Below are 20005 nucleotides of genomic sequence, written 5' to 3'. Positions count from 1 at the left end.
AGATTGAGTTTTGCTTCTTGCTATGCCATGAAACCAGATTGTTTCCAAGATAGAAACATCCACCACTAGTACTTTTTCTATCATCTGCATTACCTGCCCAATCAGCATCACTAAAGCAAACAAGGTTAGAATTAGTGTCTTTTGAAAACCAAATCCCAAAATCAATAGTGCTATTTACATAGCGAATGATTCTTTTCACAGCAGAAAGATGGGATTTGCCTGATATCGAGCACAAACACCAACACTATAACAAATGTCAGGACGACTAGCAGTAAGATAAAGCAAACTACTTATCATACTTCGATACAAAGTTTGATCTACCTTTACTCCTTGTTCATCTTTTCTTAATTTCAAAGTTGTGCTCATGGGAGTGTTGGTATGTTTGGCTTTCTCAAGACCAAACTTTTTCACCAAATTCTTTGCATACTTGCTTTGAGTGACAAAAGTTCCCTCATCTGATTGCTTCACTTGAAGACCGAGAAAATAAGTGAGTTCACCTACCATACTCATTTCGAACTCCTTTTGCATTTGGGAAACAAAAACCTGGACTTCAGAGTTAGAAGTAGTTCCAAAAACAAGATCATCAACATAAGAAAAAATAATATCAAATTGAATGTGTGTGATGAACTGTGTTTTAATAACATTTCCTTTTCTATAACCATGAGAGTGTAAAAACTCAGATAGACGCTCATACCAAGCACGGGGTGCTTGTTTCATGCCATACAAAGCCTTGTTTAAAACATGATCAAGAAGGTGGGAATCCTTAATCGCTCCATTTTGTTGTGGGATTTTAGGAGCAGAAAGATTATGAAAAATACCATAAGATTTACAGAATTTACCATACACAGTATTTTCAAAATCTTTTCCATGATTACTCTTACCACGAACTATCTTACCAATGTTGCAATCTTTTTGAACTTTTAATTTCAAGCAAAGATACTTAAGAACATCAAAAGTATCAATGTTTTCTCTAAAAAATTCTACCAATGAAAACCAAGAGAAATCATCAACACACATAAAAATATACCTCTTACCATTCAAGCTTTCAACCTGGATTGGACCCATTAAGTCCATATGTAGGAGTTCGAGAACTCTGGAAGTATTCACATCAGAAACACTCTTATGAGAAATTTTCAGTTGCTTACCAAGCTGACATGGTCCACATTTTCCCAAAGACTCCTTACCTAATTTAGGTAATCCTCGAACAATTCTTGCATTAGACAATCTCCTCAGATTTTTAAAATGAATATGACCAAGTTTTTCATGCCATAAATCGGTGGTGTTATCAATAACCGAATGACAAGTAGCATAGGTAGTGATGGTGTAACAGTTATCATTAGATCTGAACCCTTGCAAGACAATTTCATCAAGAATATTATACACATAACAATGATTACTATCAAAGCTCACAGTATAATCCTGATCACAAATTTGACTAATGCTAAGAAGATTAGCTTTTAGTCCATCAACCAACATGACATTCTTCGCCCAGAAGCCCTTCGAAATTGAGGGTTCCTATCCCTATGACTTTTCCAACAAGACCGTTACCAAAAGTAACTTCTTCACACTGCATTGGTCTGATGTTCTCAAGAAATTCTTTTTCACCTGTCATGTGTCTAGAACAACCACTATCAAAATACCACATGTTAGAAGCAGTAGTTTTAAAACAAGTAGAACCTACCAAGCATTTATTTTTGACAACCCATTTTTGTTTTTGTAAAACATGTTTATTTCCAACGTAATTAGATTTAAACATGTTATGCATGGTTATGCATTTAGGTCGAATGTGACCTTTTACTCCACAAAAATGGCAAATAGGAATGAAACGTCTTCCAGTCCGTTTGAAATTGTCAAACTTACCGTGCTGCTTCTTTTTTGTAACAGCAGAGTGCTTTGCTGTAGAGACAGAAACCTGCGAGGTAGACACAGTTCTTCCAGAAACAAAACTATTAGTGGTATTAGAAACAGGTTGATTTGGAACATAACCCAGCCCATCATGATTGGTTTGGCCAGATTTTTGAATTTTTTCAAAGATGGTGGAACCTGGATTTAGCATTTTAACATTCTTTTTAATGTTATCAATTTCCTTGGTTAAAGAAATAATCTTTGACTCTTTTAAAGACAATTCTGATTCACAACATTTGAGTTTATCTTCCAACTCATTAATGTTGTTACACAAAATTTTATTATCTTTAACCAGGGAGCGATTTTCAGCACAAGTTTCCAACCACTTACCAAACATTACCTTGTAGGATTCAACCATGGAATCCTCATCAATTTCTGACTCATCTGATTCGGATCTGGATTCTTCCTTGTTGTCATTGATCAGGATATTGTTCAAGCAAATGCTCTTTCCTTTTTCTTGCAAATTTCTTGACAAAACACTTGTTAGAGCAAATTTTTCTTTTTCATCTTCACTACTTTCAGAATCATCACTCCAGGTAACATTCAGTCCCTTTTTATTTTTCTTTAAGGTATTGGCACATTCAGATTGAATATGACCATACCCTTCACACTCTCTGCAACGAATACTTTTGTTAGATGAAAAAGGTTTAGAGGGATTGTTACTTGAAATGTTACCATTTGAGTTCTTTGAAAAGTTCATTTTATTTCCAACAGATTTCATGTATCTTTGGAAATTTTTTGCTAACAAGGCTATTTCATCATCATTTTCATCATCAGAAACAATAATTTCAGAATCATTGAAAGCATTACCATTGATTTTCTCATTCGAGAGACTTTGCTTACTCTTTTTCTTGATCTGTTGATTCAACTCAAAAGTTCTTAAAGATCCCATGAGTTCCTCAACCTTCATTTTGCCAAAGTCTATTGCCTCTTCCATTGCAAGCAATTTTGTATCAAACCTGTCAGGAAGAACTCGAACAATTTTTCGAACCAAGACAGATTCATCTAATTTTTCTCCCAAGGCAAAGAACTCATTAGAAATATCAGATAATCTTTCATAAAAATCATTTAAAGTTTCAGTATCTGACATTCTCAATTCATCAAATCTAGTTTGCAACATGGTAAATCGTGATCTCTTTACATCAGGAGTACCTTCAAATTGAATTTGAAGGATTTCCCATGCTTCCTTTGCAGATTCACAAGATGAGATTAATTTAATAAAGCCTTCACCAACACCATTAAAAATAGCATGTAAAGCCTTATTATTATAACCAGACAATTTTTCATCTTCAGTGGTCCAACTGAGTTCGCATTTTACCCGAGTATTACCTTTTTCATCATTTTCGCAGGTTGAGACCAACCTGTAAGAATAGCTCTCCATGCCTTCTCATCTTGCGATTTGATGAATGCTCTCATTCTGACCTTCCAATAAGGATAATTCGACTCATTCAATAGAGGAGGTCTAGAGATAGAACTTCCTTCTGCAAACAAAGACATCTCACACAAAACAAGTTAAACGGAATAACCTCAAGATCTCACTAAGAATTTAGTGACTTGCTCTGATACCAATTGAAATTTCGTATTTAAATGTTCGCAGTTTAATTATTTAATTAAGTGATTAATTAAATGCGGAATAATGAAACTGGTACTGAAAACAGTTTTTCCGTAGTTACAGAATACAACTCTGTAACTCCAGAGAAACCTTAAAAACAAACGGGCATAAAAGTAAAAACACACAAGATTTTTGTACGTGGTTTCAACAATCCTTTCAGATTGTTACTAGTCCACGGGGCCACGCCCAGAGATAAGATTCATTAGATCGGTATCAAAAATACAAAGTAATTGACTTATGCATAAATAGACTCCCTCTTATTGTATGCCGCAAGCTTGATGTATTCCACCTACTAACCGAATCTTGATAAAACTCCAAGAGCTCAAACTCCCTTCGATCACCTTGAAGAGTGCTTGAATCCTCCCGATTCAAGGCTTAAAGGCTATCTCCCGAAAGCCTATACAACCATCTCCCGAAGGTTGTGTGCTTGTATCCTCCCGATGCAAGACTTCAAAAGCAATCTCCCGAAAGCTTGTAAATACCCTTCTCCCGAAGGTGCACTGATGTTCTTCTTCGTTGTAGACTTGAATACAGACTCAAGACAATACAAACAACAAATAAACAGAGTAAGAGTAGAACAACTCTTCTCTACAAAACAAAGACACTCTTTTCTTATGATATGAAAGTGAATAAAAGAGTTAACATAACAAAGACACTCTTTCCTTAAGATATGAATATAATTCTAAGTGTATGAAAGAGATACAAAACCTAGCAGCTATAAGATGTATTTATAATGAATATACATCTCATAGACAGCTTACATTCGGTCTGAACAAGACCTCAACCCACTGGAAACTTCCCTAAAATAATTCTTCAATCAGTCCAGGAATTTCCGTTTCGTACCTACATAATCGTGGGCAGTAACTACAACTTTCCTTTTATAGAAAAGGAAAGTTTAGCTCCGGTTTTCTCTTCAAGAAACCTGATCTTAGAAAATGGGAAACTCAACACAAGATCAGAATAACAGCTGGTTAGCAAAGAATCAATGTGTAATCAAAACTTACCATTTTTACCTCAATTTCTATAAATAGGAAAGCTAGTCAACTTTCCTTCCAAGTTTAGATTTACACAAATATGGAAACCATATCAATAAATGCCAGCCGAAATATACAAAGAATAATAAAATATTTTTGTCAAATAAATATGCCAAAAATGGAATTAACAGTTTGCTCGTTAGATGTTTTTATTTTTACTCTAATATATTAGAATTGTAAGATACATTATGTTTATTTTAAAACTATTAAAGAGTTGCTCATAAATATAACATATGCTATTTTTTTCCATACGTGGAGTGAGATTTTTGAATATTCTTCATTGTAACTTTCATTTATCAAAATTAGTTTTTCCCATAACAATACCATTTTTTAGTGAAATATTACGAGACCTAATCTCAAATCTAAAAGTGTGTTATTTATGTTTTATAAAAATTCAAGTTCTTTTTATATTTTTATGATTTTTTGTTTATTACAGATTGTTGTTTGCATATTGTTATAAAGAAAATCGTTATTTTCACGTTACAAAAATGTAGTATAACATAAAAATAATGTAGCATGTAGTGTAATTTTTTTCAAATTACAAAAATAAATGTAAAAAATAAATAAAAATGATAATGATGGTAGAAGTCACCTCGAGCTCCTGCCCCTCTCTCTACGACAATTTTCTGTCTACGTTCATTTTCCCGAGAAAATTGTATTTATTCCAAGAAAACAAATCCAAATAACATCTAATCCTGATCCGACAGATAGAGGCGAAGATCGGCAGCCATGGCGACTACACCTACACCTGCTCCAATCCCAGTGCAAAAGACAGAAGAAGAGTGGCGAGCTATTCTCTCTCCTGAACAGTTTAGGATTCTTCGTCAAAAAGGAACAGAGTAATTAACAAAAGATTTATATATAAATATATCTATATCGATTTCACAATAGTAATTTAATTGACTATGTTTTTCTTGAGTTGTTCATTGTCCAAGAATTTGTTTCTTTGGTTTAGGGATTTATTTTGAAAACATGGTCTGTGATACTGAGATTTGGGGTTTCAGCGTTCTACAAGTACAATTATTCAATTCTCAATTCAATGAATTGGAAAACTATTACAATTAGCACAATATTGTGGCAATACTATTAAATTGTGAATGTTTTAAACAAGAATTATAGGTAAAATGTTTGAGCATGGGTATGTTATTTAGAGCAATGTGGTTATTAAAGTCTTCATGGGCACTAGTAATAATTGTTATAGCTTTTGTAGTCTCCCACTCAAGAATTGTATGTTTAGTTGTCAAGAGTTAAAAAGAGGGTATATTTTAAACTGAAAATCTAACTTAAATTCTGCTCTTGGATCTTGGTATTGTCAGCAGTATTTGATTAAATTTTTGATTGGTATGTAGGGAACGAGGCACTGGGAAATACGACAAGTTGTTTGAAGAAGGAATTTATGATTGCGCTGGTTGTGGTACACCACTTTACAAAGCTAGTACCAAATTTAACTCTGGTTGTGGTTGGCCTGCATTCTTTGAGGGTCTGCCTGGAGCTATAAACCGCACTGTGAGTGTGTCTGTTGGTTGTTTATTGAGCAGTCATTGTCGTTTAACAATGCAATTAACAAACGACATTGTTGTGTTTTCTTTTCCTTAGCCTGACCCAGATGGGAGAAGAACTGAGATAACTTGTGCAGCTTGTGGTGGTCACCTGGGACATGTTTTCAAAGGAGAAGGATTCCAAACTCCAACCGATGAACGACACTGCGTGAATAGCGTTTCGGTTAAATTTGTTCCAGCCAATGCTGCTACTGCTGCTTCAGTCTCAGTATGAACTATGAACACCAAATCTGTGAGTAGTTAGTTAGTGAATAATAAGATATTGGTCTCTGCTTTGTATGCCTTGGAGCTAGTAAAGGAGCAGAGTTAATGATGCATATTATGGTTGTTAGTAGACTCGGGTATGTAATAATTGAGAAGCTTTGAACTATGATTTCAAAATAGTGATTGTGAGAGTTCATTTCTTCATAAAGTTAATGATTATGTCTTAAAGCTTAATATGTTCAAAGATTGATCTCAAATGAGCCAAATATACATGGATCTTTGAGCAAAGAATTATCAAATTTTGGTCGAAATCCAAAAAACTGATTAAAATAAATTATAGAGGGCAAAATATTCTTATGTGAAATTAGCAAACAAAATATGTTTCGCTGCAGTTGTATTTTATTTAGTGATATTTTTTCGTAAGGTGTTTAATGATAATAAGTTATAAAATTATATCAAATTTAAATTTAATATTTGTTATGGGTGTGTTTGTTAACATTTTTTAATAAATTTTTTATTTTTTAAATTGGAAAAGTAAAACTATTTTTTAAAATCATGTCTTATAAAACTATTTTTACTGATTTATTTTTTAATTAAGAATTAAAATTTTAAATACAAAAAAAAAAAAATTACTTTCAAAATATTTTTACAGTTTTTTTTTTCTTAATTAATATTTTGGACTCAAATCCCAACTTAAACTTTGGAACCTGGACCCAAACTCAAACTTGAACCTTGACTTAAACCCTAGACCTAGATCCCAACCCGAATCTCAGACCCCGATCTCGATTTCGACTCAGACCTCAAACCTTAAACTTGGACCACGGATCCGACTCTTGCCCCTAGACCCTTGTCCCAGACCTAAACCCTAGACTCGACCCTGTCCTCAGACCCGAACTTGGACACGTACCCCCAATTCGACTCGGACCCCCAACTCATACTAAGTTATTTATTGGAATCAGATTTTAAACTAATTCATAATGTTTCCGCAACCTTAATCTAGTATTTATATTTATATAAGAAATGGAAATATACAAAAATATAACTAAATTGTTAAAGATCCAAAATTATAACCAGAGATTAATAATTTCCATTTTTTTAAAGCTTTTTCTCCTGCAAAAATCAAAACTCATAAATGTAAACATCAATGGCAATCTTGGCATATCAAAACATGGATTATGAGGACGAGCGTGACTAGCCTACATGACCCTCTAGGTCTGTTCAATTGCTCCCCCGCATCTCTCTCGGTCTGTTCAATTGCTCTTTCTCTCTGGTGAGGTTTCGCGGTCTGCTTCAGTCGCACAACCGGCATTACTGGCGATTGACGAACAGAGGCAAACCTCCAAGTCGTATCTTTGATCTGGCATCATAAAACTCCCATCTTAGCCTTCGTCAAATCTGATTTGGCATCATAGAACCCCATCTTAACCTTCGTCAACTCCGATCTGCTGCTAAGCCACCTTCTAAAACTTCAGGTGACGAAAAGAGGTATTGGGTTTTGATTTTACTTTTTCAGATCTAGATATTTTTTTTTATTATTATTTTAGAGAAATATTGGTGGTGGTGGTAATGGTAATTAGGGGTGGACATCATACAATCTAATCCAATTAAACTGAACCGATCCAATCCAATTCATTTACAAAAAGTTGGATATCTAATTATAATTGGATTGGATGCTAAAAGTTGGATTCTAATTGAATTGGATCAGTTATTGAATGTTAATCTCAAAATCCAATTAAAAACTGATCTAATCCAATTACATTTATATATATTTAAAAATTATTTATATAATAAAAAATATAATATATATTTATTAGATTTTTTTGTATGTTGAATTTGTAACACTTAATTATTTTGTGTATTTATTTTCATGATGTTTTGTTCTATTTCATTACTTAGAAATATTGTTATTTTAATTATTTAAAACTTTTGGCTACATTACACTTGTAAGAATAGTATGTTTATGAAATATTAAACTTATATAGAAGGTGATACTTAGCTTTTACGTATTTTCTTCATATTTTTAAGTTAATATTAAAATTTAGGTGTGTAATTGGATATTCAATTAAAAAAATCGATCTAATCTAATTAGTAATTGGATTGGATTGGATTGGATTTTGAGGTTTAATTGGATTGGATCGGATGATGATTTTCCAAATTCAATTACTAATTGGATTGGATTAGATGAGGAAAAAAAAGTTGGATTGAATCGGATGCCCATACCTAATGGTAATGACTTGGTGGTGGTGTGGTGGTTGTGGGGTGGTTGTTTGTTATTTTCAAAAAAAAAGAAGAAGAAGAAAGAAAGAAAGAAAGAAAGAAAGAAAGAAAGGAAGGATTTAAAAATAAAGAAAAAAAAAATATATTTTTTTAATATTTTTAATTATTTTTTTTATTTTAATATTATGCGGACTAGTTAAATTCTATCACGTATACACTTTGGTTATTTACTGTAGCATTTAACAGAAATTTTTAATGAGATAAATAAAAAAAATATAACATAAGTGAAATTTAGATAGTTTTGCCTTTAAAAATTTTAACTTTTATTGTTAAGTATTAAAAATATAAAATTTTGATAGTGCATTAGATATAGTGAGAGATTATCAAGATTTCTACGCCACCAAACAAGAGGATGAATATCATGGCACTCCAACGATCTTTGGTGGTCAGAAGTAGAAGGAGAGCCCTGTCAATTGTCCATGCTTCAAGGTCGAAGACATTTCTCAGGAAGATCGAGCTCTCTGCGTTTTCTCGATCTACGAATCCCTTTCCCCGGTAGTATGTAACTTTTTTCCCTTTATCTCTATATATGATTGTGATTGTGGATATTGTTATTTTCATTGGTATTAGGGTTTCTTTCTGTAATTGTTCTTAGCTGAGTGGATTTTTAGAGTAACTTAAATTCACGGTTAATAATATATTTTTTTGTTTTATTCTGTGAGGGATTTGGGATGTTTTGGGGTCGGCTTAGGATGGGCAATCGGAGATGGAGAGCTCGGTTGGCCTTGGGGGATGGTAATTGGGGTCACTCTTTCTTCAGCCGATTCTCAGAAGCAATTAGGTTTTTTTTCTTAATTTTGTTTATCTTTTATTTACTTTGGAAATGTTTTGATGCATAATTTTTTGAGTCAGATTTCCTTTTGAATTTGTGATTTAATTTGCATGTTTATGTTTTCCTCTTTTGATTAATCTGATATCCCGGCTTTTTGGATCAAGAGTCTTTTCTCTGTTAAAATGTTTGGATGTTGTTTTAGTTGTGAATGTTTGATTCTTCGTTGTGGAACCCAGAATTTGCGTTCGTTTTCTTCAGTTTTTTTGAAATATGCTTAGGTTGTTCCAAATTATAGAATTAAATCCCAGTTTTGTTGTTGGATTTCTTGAATAGTTTTATTGCATCTCATAATATCCTTATTCCAGTATTTTGCTTTTTACCAAACTATTTTAGTTTTGATCTTATGGTGAATTTTCCACTGATGAATTTTAAAGGATATGTGGTTTCTTTCTTTTACTGGGTCACGATGTTTTTTACAAAATTATTGTGGTATGTCTTTGTTTGTTTTTTTTTTTTTTTTTTTTTGTGGTTTACACTTTTGGGTGCTTCATTAGTTACGATCAGTCAAGTTTATGTAAGCTAGTATGGTTTGTTTGTTTTTTTGGTAAACCAGTATGGTGGTAAAATGTTTTTTGATAAGACTAGTAAGGTCTTTCGTTTGGTATGATAAGTTCAGTTTGTAAAAATATTTTCTTAATAAAAATTGTTTCTTTCTGTAATATGAATAGCAAGATTGAAAAGTGTTCATGTTTAATTGGAGGCTATTGTCTTGATCGACATATTATGACAGTAGAGAAAATGTGGCGAGGTTGCATATGAGACTTCTATCAAGGAGTTTGAAAATATGTATTAAGATGTGAGTAGGGTACAATTTTGGAACTGTTTTTTGTTTTTAATTTAATTCTGTTTTCTTTCTTAATTTAATTCTGTTTTCTGTTTTTATATTCTATTGTAAGTTAAAACTAAAAGTTAGTTTTCTCTCCAAATACCAATTATATTAGAAATAATAGTTTTATTAGGAAAACTAAAAATTGGAAAAAATGGAAGTTCAGTTTTGCAATGTTTTCAAATATGATGAAATTCTTCATACATGAGTAAGAGGTTAATTTTGACTAAGTGTCTTAAGATTTACTTGGATATTTATTGATTGAATATAATTTTAGAGTTATAAATTTTAATTTTTTGCAGTTACTATTTTGATGGCTGACTTATCCATAAAATTGTTTTATTTTGTAATTGGATTCTCAGATGAGCTGTGCCTAAAAGGGCTCATGCATAACTGTATATATCTTATCAAGTAATAGCTGTATAATCAACATAAATTATAAATTTCTTTACATTTTACGTTTTTATATTATATTAGGAAAGTATGTAGTTTCTATATTAATTGCGATTCACATAGAAAATTAAGAGTAATTATTTGAATTGTATTTTTACTTTGCAAATGCTTTTGATTGATAACTAATTTTTAAATGAGCTGTCTCAAAGGGCTCATAAATGGCAATGTAAACCATATTAGGTAATAGTCTATATAATCAACATTAATTATAAATATTTATTACTAATTATGTTTTATATTGTATAAGGAAAACCTAAGATATCTACACTATTTTGAATTACACATTGGCGAGTTAATCATAATTTACTTTAATTGTAATTCATATTTTGAATTGCTACTAATCTGTCAAATGAGCCCTTGTGTGAAAGGGCTCATTAATATCAATATATATCATGTCAGATAATAGTCAATATAATCTACATTGATTATAAATTTTATTACTAAAAATATCTATATCATATTAAGAAAGTCTCTAGTATCTACATTAATTGTAATTCACATAGCAAATTAATACTAATTCCTACCATGACTCAAATGAGCTGTGTTTTAAAAGCCTTATGGTTGGTGTGTTAGTTTATATTAGAAAGTGTTTGCATGATTTTTAAAATAGAGAACTCTTCCTTTATTTCTCAATTATTTTTTCACTCTCTAAATCAAAATGGAGCCTCATTATGATGACTTTTCTGAAACCATCAAGCTCCATCCTCAAGAGTTGGTTGTCATATCTGCAACAAATAGTACAACTGAATCTGGTCCTGTAGTGTTACCGAATATTGTGTATGGAGGAGAATTGACTACAACTTAAATATTTTAATTAAATAATTATTAATAGTTTTTATCTGGATTAACTTTAAAGAATTTTAATAGTTATGGTTTTTTAAAATTGATATATGATCCTTTTAGCGTAGGGGTTATTTAAATTTATACTACTATATTATCATATTAAAAGTTAGATAAAGAGTCAAACCAAAGGGGTTTCCCTTTGGTTTTGACTCTATAACAATTATACTTTAAAATTTGAGTTTTAAATTTAAATGAACTTATTGGTTTAACTATCTCATTTGCAGGTTCCTTTTCAGTTTTCCAGGCAGAAGCAGTTGCTTTACTAGTAGGATTGCGTTGGGCTCAAGATGTGGGACTTCCCGTGGAGAAAGTTTTTTTTGATTCACTTTCTTTGGTCTCAGCTTTGGAGGGTCAGACTGTGTATTTAAATGAACTGGGGGTTATCTTTTCTGATATTAAAGTCCTATTGTCTAGTTTTTCTGGGACATCTCTTTCTCATTAGCCGCAACTTTAATGTTGAGGCTCATAGATTGGCTAAGCATGCCCTTAAGATAAACAATAAACTTTCTTGGATGGAAGAAATCCCCCTCCTTCTGTGTAACTTTTGTTACCGTTGTTATTTATCGTTTACCAAAAAAAAAAAATATAGTGAGAGATTAGAATGTTAGTATTAAGCACTTTGGTGGCTCGTTGCAATGCTCAAATTAGTGAGATAAGAAAGGAAAGAGCTCCATTGCGGTGATGATTTGTGTCCGTAACTCAGCCACGTGGCCAGAGTTGTTAGATTCAAAGTATATTCTATGATAATCCCTACCGCAACTCTTTTTGGATAAATGAAATAATTTTTTTTGAACAAAAATAAAATTATTTTCTTCCTTTATTCAATTATATTATATAGTTTATAGTTTCAGCGAAAATAAAAAAACATACACAACTTACAAAAGTGCTTCTAAAAAAAATTACAAAAGTGAATTTCAATGTTTTCAAAATGTCTTTGTGGTTAGATGTAAAAATAGGAAAAATTTATGATAAAAAAGAAAGAGTAAAATTAATAACAACAGCCACTTGAGTGACCATATAGAGTAGAGTATTAGGGATCGAATGCCAATTGTGTAATTCAAAAAATATTTGTATAAAAAAACACTTCTATCAAGAGGAAAATAGTTAATACCAAACATCTTGATCAAAAAAATACTTTTTTTTTTACTTGATTTTTTTTTTTTTTTTTAAAAAAAAAATACATTCAACTTTTTCTGCGTCTCCTATTTTCTGTTCTCTACTAAACCATAGGCTACTTTTTTTTTTTTTTTTTTTTTTTTTTTTTTTTTAAAAAAAAAATCAATATCCAAAAGAAGAAGATTGAATTTCCATTTAAAAAAATAATAATAAATAGAATATTAAATTCAGTTACTAGAATATTCTGCTGTGGGCAAGAAAACAAATTTTTATTTTTTATTGTTTTTTTTTATTTTAATTTTTTTTTGAAAAATGAAGATCAAAGACGAAAGATAAACAAAGAAGCTACTACAATGATCTTCAAAAAGGAGAACTGAAATGGTTCCAAACTATCTCTTTTTTCGTTTCAAGAGCTGCTCGTGCAAGGTTGTAGGCTCTTGTGTTTGCTGTTCGTGTGATATAATGAAGCGAGGCACCTGGAAAAGAAGACAAAGAGGAGGCAATCATGGCAATAATACCCGAGAGAGCTGAACGATCCGGAGAAAACTTCTGTAGTCGATGAACCAAATTCTGACAGTCGGAGGCAATAGCAGCAAGTGGGAACCGAACTGCCTGACACCAAAGCAACGCCCGGTTGAGAGCTTCAGCTTCGGCAAAAATTGGAGGGAGACCTGAGGTTGAAGGAGCAGAAAGACCAGCTACAGCATTACCCTCACAATCAGTGACAATAGCTCCATACTCATGCTTGTTGGAGGAGGGAGAAAGGGCTGCATCCACACTAAGCTGAAATATTTTGCTTGGGATTTGGAAGTTTGTAGAAGCCGGTTGCGAACTGGGAGACGGAGAAGTAATTCGGAGTTGAGCATCCCTGTATTCCTGCAAATAACAACTGACAGAATTCTCCAAGCTGAAATCAGTGCTACGAGTAGATTGAAAGATGGCTTTATTTCAGCTATTCCATATTGCCCAAAGCAGACCCAAAAGACTAGCAAAATTATCTTTATCAAAGAATTCAAAACCTCTAAACATAAATTCCTTAATGTCACAATTCCTGTTATTAAAGTGAAACTAAAAAAAAAAGAACAATTTTTCCAAAACAGCATATTTGATTCAACTTTCAACCTTATATAACAGTAATTTATATCCTTTAAAATTATAATTACACACAAAAAAATTTAATTATATATTTAGTCTATTATAAAATGATTAAAATAAATATTTTTAATTTTTTGCTTTTATTTGTTAATAAATGCACCCCACAACTTCTTAAAAAAATAATCTTTTTATTCTCTCAAAAAAAATAAATTATTGGTTAAAAAGTTTGAAATCCTAAAATCATCCATTAATATGGAACAAAATATTGAAATTTTATGAAATGAAGAATGAATATAAAAGTTTATTTTATCAGTGGAAAACAAAAATTTAAAATTTGTAAATTTATTATATATTCTTTCAAACAGGGTCTTTATTTTACAGTTAATATACAAATTTATATACATATGTGCTTTTTTTATTAATCATGGCTCAAACGGGGATGTGAATTTGGTTAACGCAAAATGGTGCAAAGTCCTTTAATTCTTGAGGGTTTTTTTATTTTTTTTATTTTTATTTTTTTTTTCTAAAAAATAAAATTAAAATAAAAGGAAAAATTTATCGAAGTTTTGAAGTATACTAAATTATAGTCTTTTGGTAAATACATGTTGGGATTATAAAAAATATTTAATTAGGGTAGAAATAGGATTTTTGAAATAAGTTGAAGAATATATTTTTTTTATTCATTAATTAAAAATACTGTCATATTATATTATTTGTATTTTTAAAGAATTTCTGGATGATTGGTATTAGTTTTTTGATGGAAGAAATGGAAGTACAAATTTGATGGATGAGTTGTGCCATTGTTTATGGCTTTGGTGCCTTTTAAGGTTTTAGCGCATGATTTATGGCTGACCCCTAATTATTTGGGTAATTGGTTAAAATTACAAGATATCATGAATTTTAAAAATATTATAAAATTTAATAGCTAACAATTATGGTATATAATTATGAGATTATTGCCTTATTAGTTTATTATAGATAACACAATATTAATTTTGGGTATATAAATTATAAATATGAGTTTATTATAGATAACATAATATTAATTTTGGTATATAAATTATAAATGTGGGATTTTGTAATAAATTGGAGATAGGGACATTAATTGTGAATTGAGAATACTTTGTTTTATTTTATTTTTTATTTTTGGGAAGATATTGAAATAAATGGAAAGTAAATGCTAATGAAGTATTGAGATTATTGCCTTATTAGTTGTATAAGAAAATACTAATATGAATAGTTTTTATAATAATTTGAATGGTATAATAATTAGGAGGTTATCTATTTAAATAATAAATAAGGAAGCATTATGTCATGATAATATCGAATTGGATTAATTAATATTAATTTAATATTATTAATTAAATGTATGATGAAGTGGTAATAGGAAAATGGTACTGTTGACCGAGGTTTTCGGCAACTATTAAAATATGTTTATAATAATGAGCTGTAAGAAAGCGAGATGAAGACTTTTTACGTGGTTGGGGCGTTAATGAGCCTTAGTCCACGAGCCACTGCTATTAATGGATGTGTTTAATACAGATTCTACACTTGAGAGAATGTTTTTCTCTTTAATACAGAGAATGTTCTTGGTGAGTTTTTTCTCTTCTTACTCTTTTGCAACCAAGATTCTCCGACCCCATTAAATGAGCTTTGAGGGGGTATTTATAGTGTTTTGGTGGGGTAATCCCTAGAATTGTTCTTACACATGTATCTGTAAGTATCCATAAAGTTGGGCATTTCCGATGAATATACCATGGGTGATGCATGGTCAAATCCCTAGGTGCTGTAGGGCTTTTATGGAGAATGTCCTTTTTGTCTTATGATTGATGTGACTCTTCGCAGAATAGCCGTCGCTAGACTTAAATGATCATTACTGTAGCGCTGCTGTTTGGGGGTTGTGCCGTCAGACTTTATTGCGTGTTACAGTCCCAACACGCTTCCTCCCATGCAGCATTAAATGCGACTTGATTTCTCGGGAGAGACCTGACACATCCCGGAGGGCCTTCACGCTATACTAGCTTCCGGGAGTAACTTGTACTCCGGGTGTCTCCTCCGGGACCCATGTTAATAGCGCTTCCTGGTGGCATAAAAAGACTTAGCAAATCTTTCCAAGTTATCTGATCCACGTGTCCCCTCTTGACTGGTCCACGTATATTGGGCGAATTTTGGAGCAACATTTACCCCCCAAGCCTTGTTTACTTATTAAAAATAAACCAAGGCTTGTTCAAGTGTCTCCAGTTGACCCCTCGTTTCCCTAGCTCGAGCCTCGAGCGCGTGGGGGCACATTAAATGATGTCATTTAATGCAGCAATATGTTTGTTTGCAGGAATGTTTCCAGCCGCCTCCTCGGTCTTCTGATATGACTTGGGGGCGCGTGAAGGTGTGTCTAATAATGGCATTAAATGCGGCGATTCACTTTTGCAGAGGTCGATTCGTTTCACGCCCCATGATTGATGCGGCGCATTGATGGTGTCAGACGGATACTCAAACGTTTCCACCGCCTTAATGGTAGATTGATCTGGTCCGTTGATTTATTGGGAATTCGAATCGCGCGTTTCTCCCACCGTACGATTGGTAGGTGAAGACGCCTGTTCCTCATGCACTTTTGCCTATAAAAGCCACCACCTTTCCTTCATTTCGGTTACTTTCCATTCCTTGCCATTTCTGCTCGAATTTCTCAGAAAGAAAATTTCTCGAAGTAGCACAGACTGCTTTAACACTTAAACACTTCCTTTAATTTTCCAGTGTTCGGTTTTGCCAGTGCTTCTCAACTCTCACTCAACCATACCCAGTACCCCCAGTTCAACAATCAACTGTAAGTTTCTTGCATCTTTAGATAATAACATGCTTACATTTACTTTGTTTGTTTTCTGGGTTCGCACTTAGAGATTTCTGGGTGTGTGAGTGTTTGAGTTCTTCGAATTCTGCTTTATGTTTACTGTGTTAGTTGTAGAGTCGCCGTTGTAATGCCTCTGCTGTAGGCGTACAGCTTTGCTTGAAGAAGGCCATGTGTTCTTCGATTAGCAATTGCTTAGGGCATAGGAAGGCTTTTCTCTTTTCTTTTCCTTTTCGCAAAACCACTTTTCTGCGATTTTTCTGCACCCGACACTTGTTCAGGGATTCTCTCTTGAGTTTCCCAGGCGACACGTGTCCGGAGGGGGCCTCTTTCCAGCGGTTAGGGGACCCCCACTCCCTTTTTTCTGATTAAGGGTTTGGTATGGGGCCTAACTGCTGGGTTTTTTCTTTTTGTTTTTCTCAGAACATAAAATGTCTGCTTCTGGCTCGAAATCTTCGAAGAAGAAAGGGAAAAACATAGCCACCCTGGAGGAGGTTTCTCTGGGACCTGTTGCCCAGGAAGGGTACAAGTCCCGTGCCACTGGTTGGGAAGCGGCCGAGCTTCGATCGACCCTAACTTGCCCTCACCAGCTGGAGAACATCATTAATGTGGCTCGGATCAAACCCTCTACCTCAGGGACCTTCCACCGGCCTCCTCGCGACTCGGAGACGCCTAATCACAACTATGACGGCTTCGGGGCTTGGAGTCAGACCCATTTGATGGCCGGTGCCATGCTCCCGCTCCAAGATTATTTTGTTAATTTTCTTGTATTTGTCGGCCTTGCGCCATACCAACTTATTCCTCAAGCTTACCGCCTGCTCTCAGGCTTATTTATTTTTTACACCGCCCGCGGCTGGGGGGCTCCCAGCCCGGCGGAAATTTTATATTTTTATGAACTTGTATCCGTCCCCAAGAAAGGGGACAAACTTAAGGATGGTTTTTATGGGTTCCGGATCCACCCTGCTAACGAGGGGATGGTTCCATATAATAGGCAGACTCATGTTAAGGAGTACCGCCACCGATTTTTCTTCTCCTCCGGGTTCAGGGCCGTGGACCACCCAGAGCTTCTCACGGAGTGGGTGCGGATCCCACCTTACCAGCGGACGCTCCCCACTCAGGCTTTCCTTCGAAGGGCCCAAGCCTTCGCCTCCTACGACCATGCCGATCGTGATGTCGGGGGCCTGGTCACCACGGAGAATTGTAGGAAGGCTAAACTTATCCTTTCTCACCAATCCGTGGATGACTCCAACCTCTCCAAGGTCATCTGCCCTAACGTGAGGGCGCCGGTTGCGGAGAAGGCCTTCCGGGATGAGCTCATTGCTACGGCAGAGAAGAAGTACCAAGATTATCTCTACCGGAAGGCCCAGGAGAAGGCGTATTCTAAGGCCCAGGCTGCCTCTGGGAGAGGGCTTCGCGTGGGGAGTCCTGTGGTGCGAAGGAGCCAAGCCATCGGCGGGAAGTCCGAGGCAAAATTTTTTGACAAGATTCTTCAAGAAGAGATTGGGGGTCCTTCCGCCGGGGGCCCCTTCGTCTTGAAGGTTCTTCGAGAACCAGACTTCCCGGCCTCAGCCTTCAGCCCCCGAACCAAACTCGGGTGCTCCCGGTGCTAGCACTTCCGGTGCTGGTGGTAAGTCTCCCTTGATAATTCACTATGTCCCTTCCGTTGATGAATATACCAGTCGTAGGCCCATAGGGTTCGACGAGCGTCTCCGTAGGTTTAAGATGCCGTCGACCCGGTGGGGGGATCATTTGAAGGAATTTTATTTTACAAACTTAGGAGATTACCTAGGTCGGTCCCGGATGGGCCCCGGCCCTCCGGAATCTATTCCCTTAGGTCCGTCGGCTTACATAGCGTCCAGCTGGTTTCGGCCCTCGGACAGTTATCTTGGAGATGATGCTGCCAGCATTAAAGTTCGGGACTTTGCTAGGGCCGAATTAGGAAGTCCGGGTAGGAGTAGTTTATTTGCTGCACCTTTTGTAAGCAGTTTCTCACGAACTTCTAACACTTGCTTATTTTATTGGAACAGGTACCTCCATGGATGCCATCCTGGAACAGCTTGCCGGGGTCCATACTCCGGCGGCTCCTCCGGCTTTCACCCCCTCTCCCCCGGCTCCTTCCTTGAAGGTTTCTTCCGGCGCTCCTCCCGAAACCATTGACTTAGTGGATGACGAGGAGGTGCTTCCGGGAGAAGGCCAAGGGAAAGGGTGGGACTTCTCGGAGGAAGCCGCCGAGGGTGCTGGAGAGCCTCAAGCCCTTCCAGTGGTAGCAGAGGAGGACGAGGAGGAGCCTGAAGTGGCTCTGATTCGCAAGCGCAAGGGCAAGATGATTGCCCAGGACGAGCCGAAGAGGCCTCGGAGGGCCGACACTCCTGCTCATGGCCTAGACGGCGGGGTTTCTCCGATGGAGGAAAATCCTGCTCCTCCCCACATTGATCTTACCCCGATTCCGGGGGATGAGGTGAGGCAGGAGCTTCGCATAGCCAAACACAACTACGCTATGGACGAGTACTCCCGGGGATATGCCGAGGTGGAGGCCCTTAGGAGGATTCTGCGAGCTGAGGTTGAGGCGAGCATCAACCATCCGGATTATCATGATCCGTGGAACCTCAACCTGGACCCTTTAACGGATTGGTTCCGTCCCCTCCTAGGGCCCACTTTGGCTCCCTTTGTCGCGGAAATGACCGGTGAGTTTGCTTCCCAGCTTACACGCTGTGCGCCCAAGCGGTTCGCCACTTGCGCTTCCCTGAACTCCATCTTCCAGGTCCAGGACCTCAGCCATTCCCTCACAGTGGTAAGTACTATGCAATTTTTGCGTTTCCTTTTTGTTGTTTGTATTTTGTTTTCTTCCTTTGAGAAATTTTTTCTTATACCCCGTTATGGTTCAGCTTGCTGCTGAGGCTGGTCGCCTCTCCAGGAACATCATAAACCATGGCTTCGCTCTGTCCGACTTTGGGGACATGAACGACGTCAGGAAGGTCCTCCAAGACCTCACAGCGGAGAGGCAGATCTACCAGGAGGCTGCCGAGCGCCAGGAAGCAGCGGCCAAGGCCAAGGAAGAGAGGGCCAAGGCCAAGGAAGAGGAGGCCACCCGGAGGGAGGCTCAGGCGGAGGCCATGATCCAGGCCGAGGCCCAGCGGAGAGGCAGGATGGAGGCCCATCACCAGGAGGAACTAAGGGCTCAAACCGAGGCTGCCGAGAAGGCCAGGCGAGATCTTCGGGAGGTCAGGGAGGCTTTGGATGAGATGGCCGCCAAGGTGAGGTCTCTAGAGGAGACTCACCAGTCGGATATCGAATCCAAGGCCGCTCTAGCTGCGGAGTTGAAGGAGCTTCGGGACTACAAAGATCAGTCTACCAGGAAGGCCAAGAGGGCCGAGCTCCTTTCTCCTGTCTCCTGCGCCCGGTGCCCGAAG

At 35.9% G+C, this 20005-nt stretch overlaps 1 protein-coding gene and 1 long non-coding RNA gene across 2 annotated transcripts; both read left to right on the top strand.

Annotated features, from left to right (window-relative positions):
• Positions 1–5081: 5081 nt before the first annotated feature.
• LOC115723199 (peptide methionine sulfoxide reductase B5) lies at positions 5082–6558 on the top strand. Its single transcript, XM_030652634.2, has 3 exons — positions 5082–5390; positions 5901–6057; positions 6148–6558. The coding sequence occupies exons 1-3, from the start codon at positions 5281–5283 to the stop codon at positions 6322–6324; spliced, it is 444 nt and encodes a 147-aa protein (XP_030508494.1). The 5' UTR covers positions 5082–5280; the 3' UTR covers positions 6325–6558.
• A 426-nt stretch (positions 6559–6984) lies between these two features.
• On the top strand, positions 6985–12086 carry LOC133030888 (uncharacterized). Its single transcript, XR_009684419.1, has 3 exons — positions 6985–7799; positions 8891–9372; positions 11770–12086. It is a non-coding gene; the product is annotated as an uncharacterized LOC133030888 (long non-coding RNA).
• Positions 12087–20005: the final 7919 nt, after the last annotated feature.

The sequence above is a fragment of the Cannabis sativa genome, chromosome 9 (genome assembly GCF_029168945.1).
Source record: "Cannabis sativa cultivar Pink pepper isolate KNU-18-1 chromosome 9, ASM2916894v1, whole genome shotgun sequence".
NCBI lineage: Eukaryota > Viridiplantae > Streptophyta > Magnoliopsida > Rosales > Cannabaceae > Cannabis > Cannabis sativa.
Note: the sequence above shows the minus strand (reverse complement) of the source record. Positions and strands in the feature narration are given on the sequence as shown.

Excerpts from the sequence above, each read along its gene's own strand:
- LOC115723199 (XM_030652634.2), top strand. The coding sequence starts at position 5,281 with ATGGCGACTACACCTACACCTGCTCCAATCCCAGTGCAAAAGACAGAA. Across the intron at positions 5,391-5,900 it reads CTTCGTCAAAAAGGAACAGA|GGAACGAGGCACTGGGAAAT; the intron begins GTAATTAACAAA and ends ATTGGTATGTAG. Across the intron at positions 6,058-6,147 it reads CTGGAGCTATAAACCGCACT|CCTGACCCAGATGGGAGAAG; the intron begins GTGAGTGTGTCT and ends TCTTTTCCTTAG.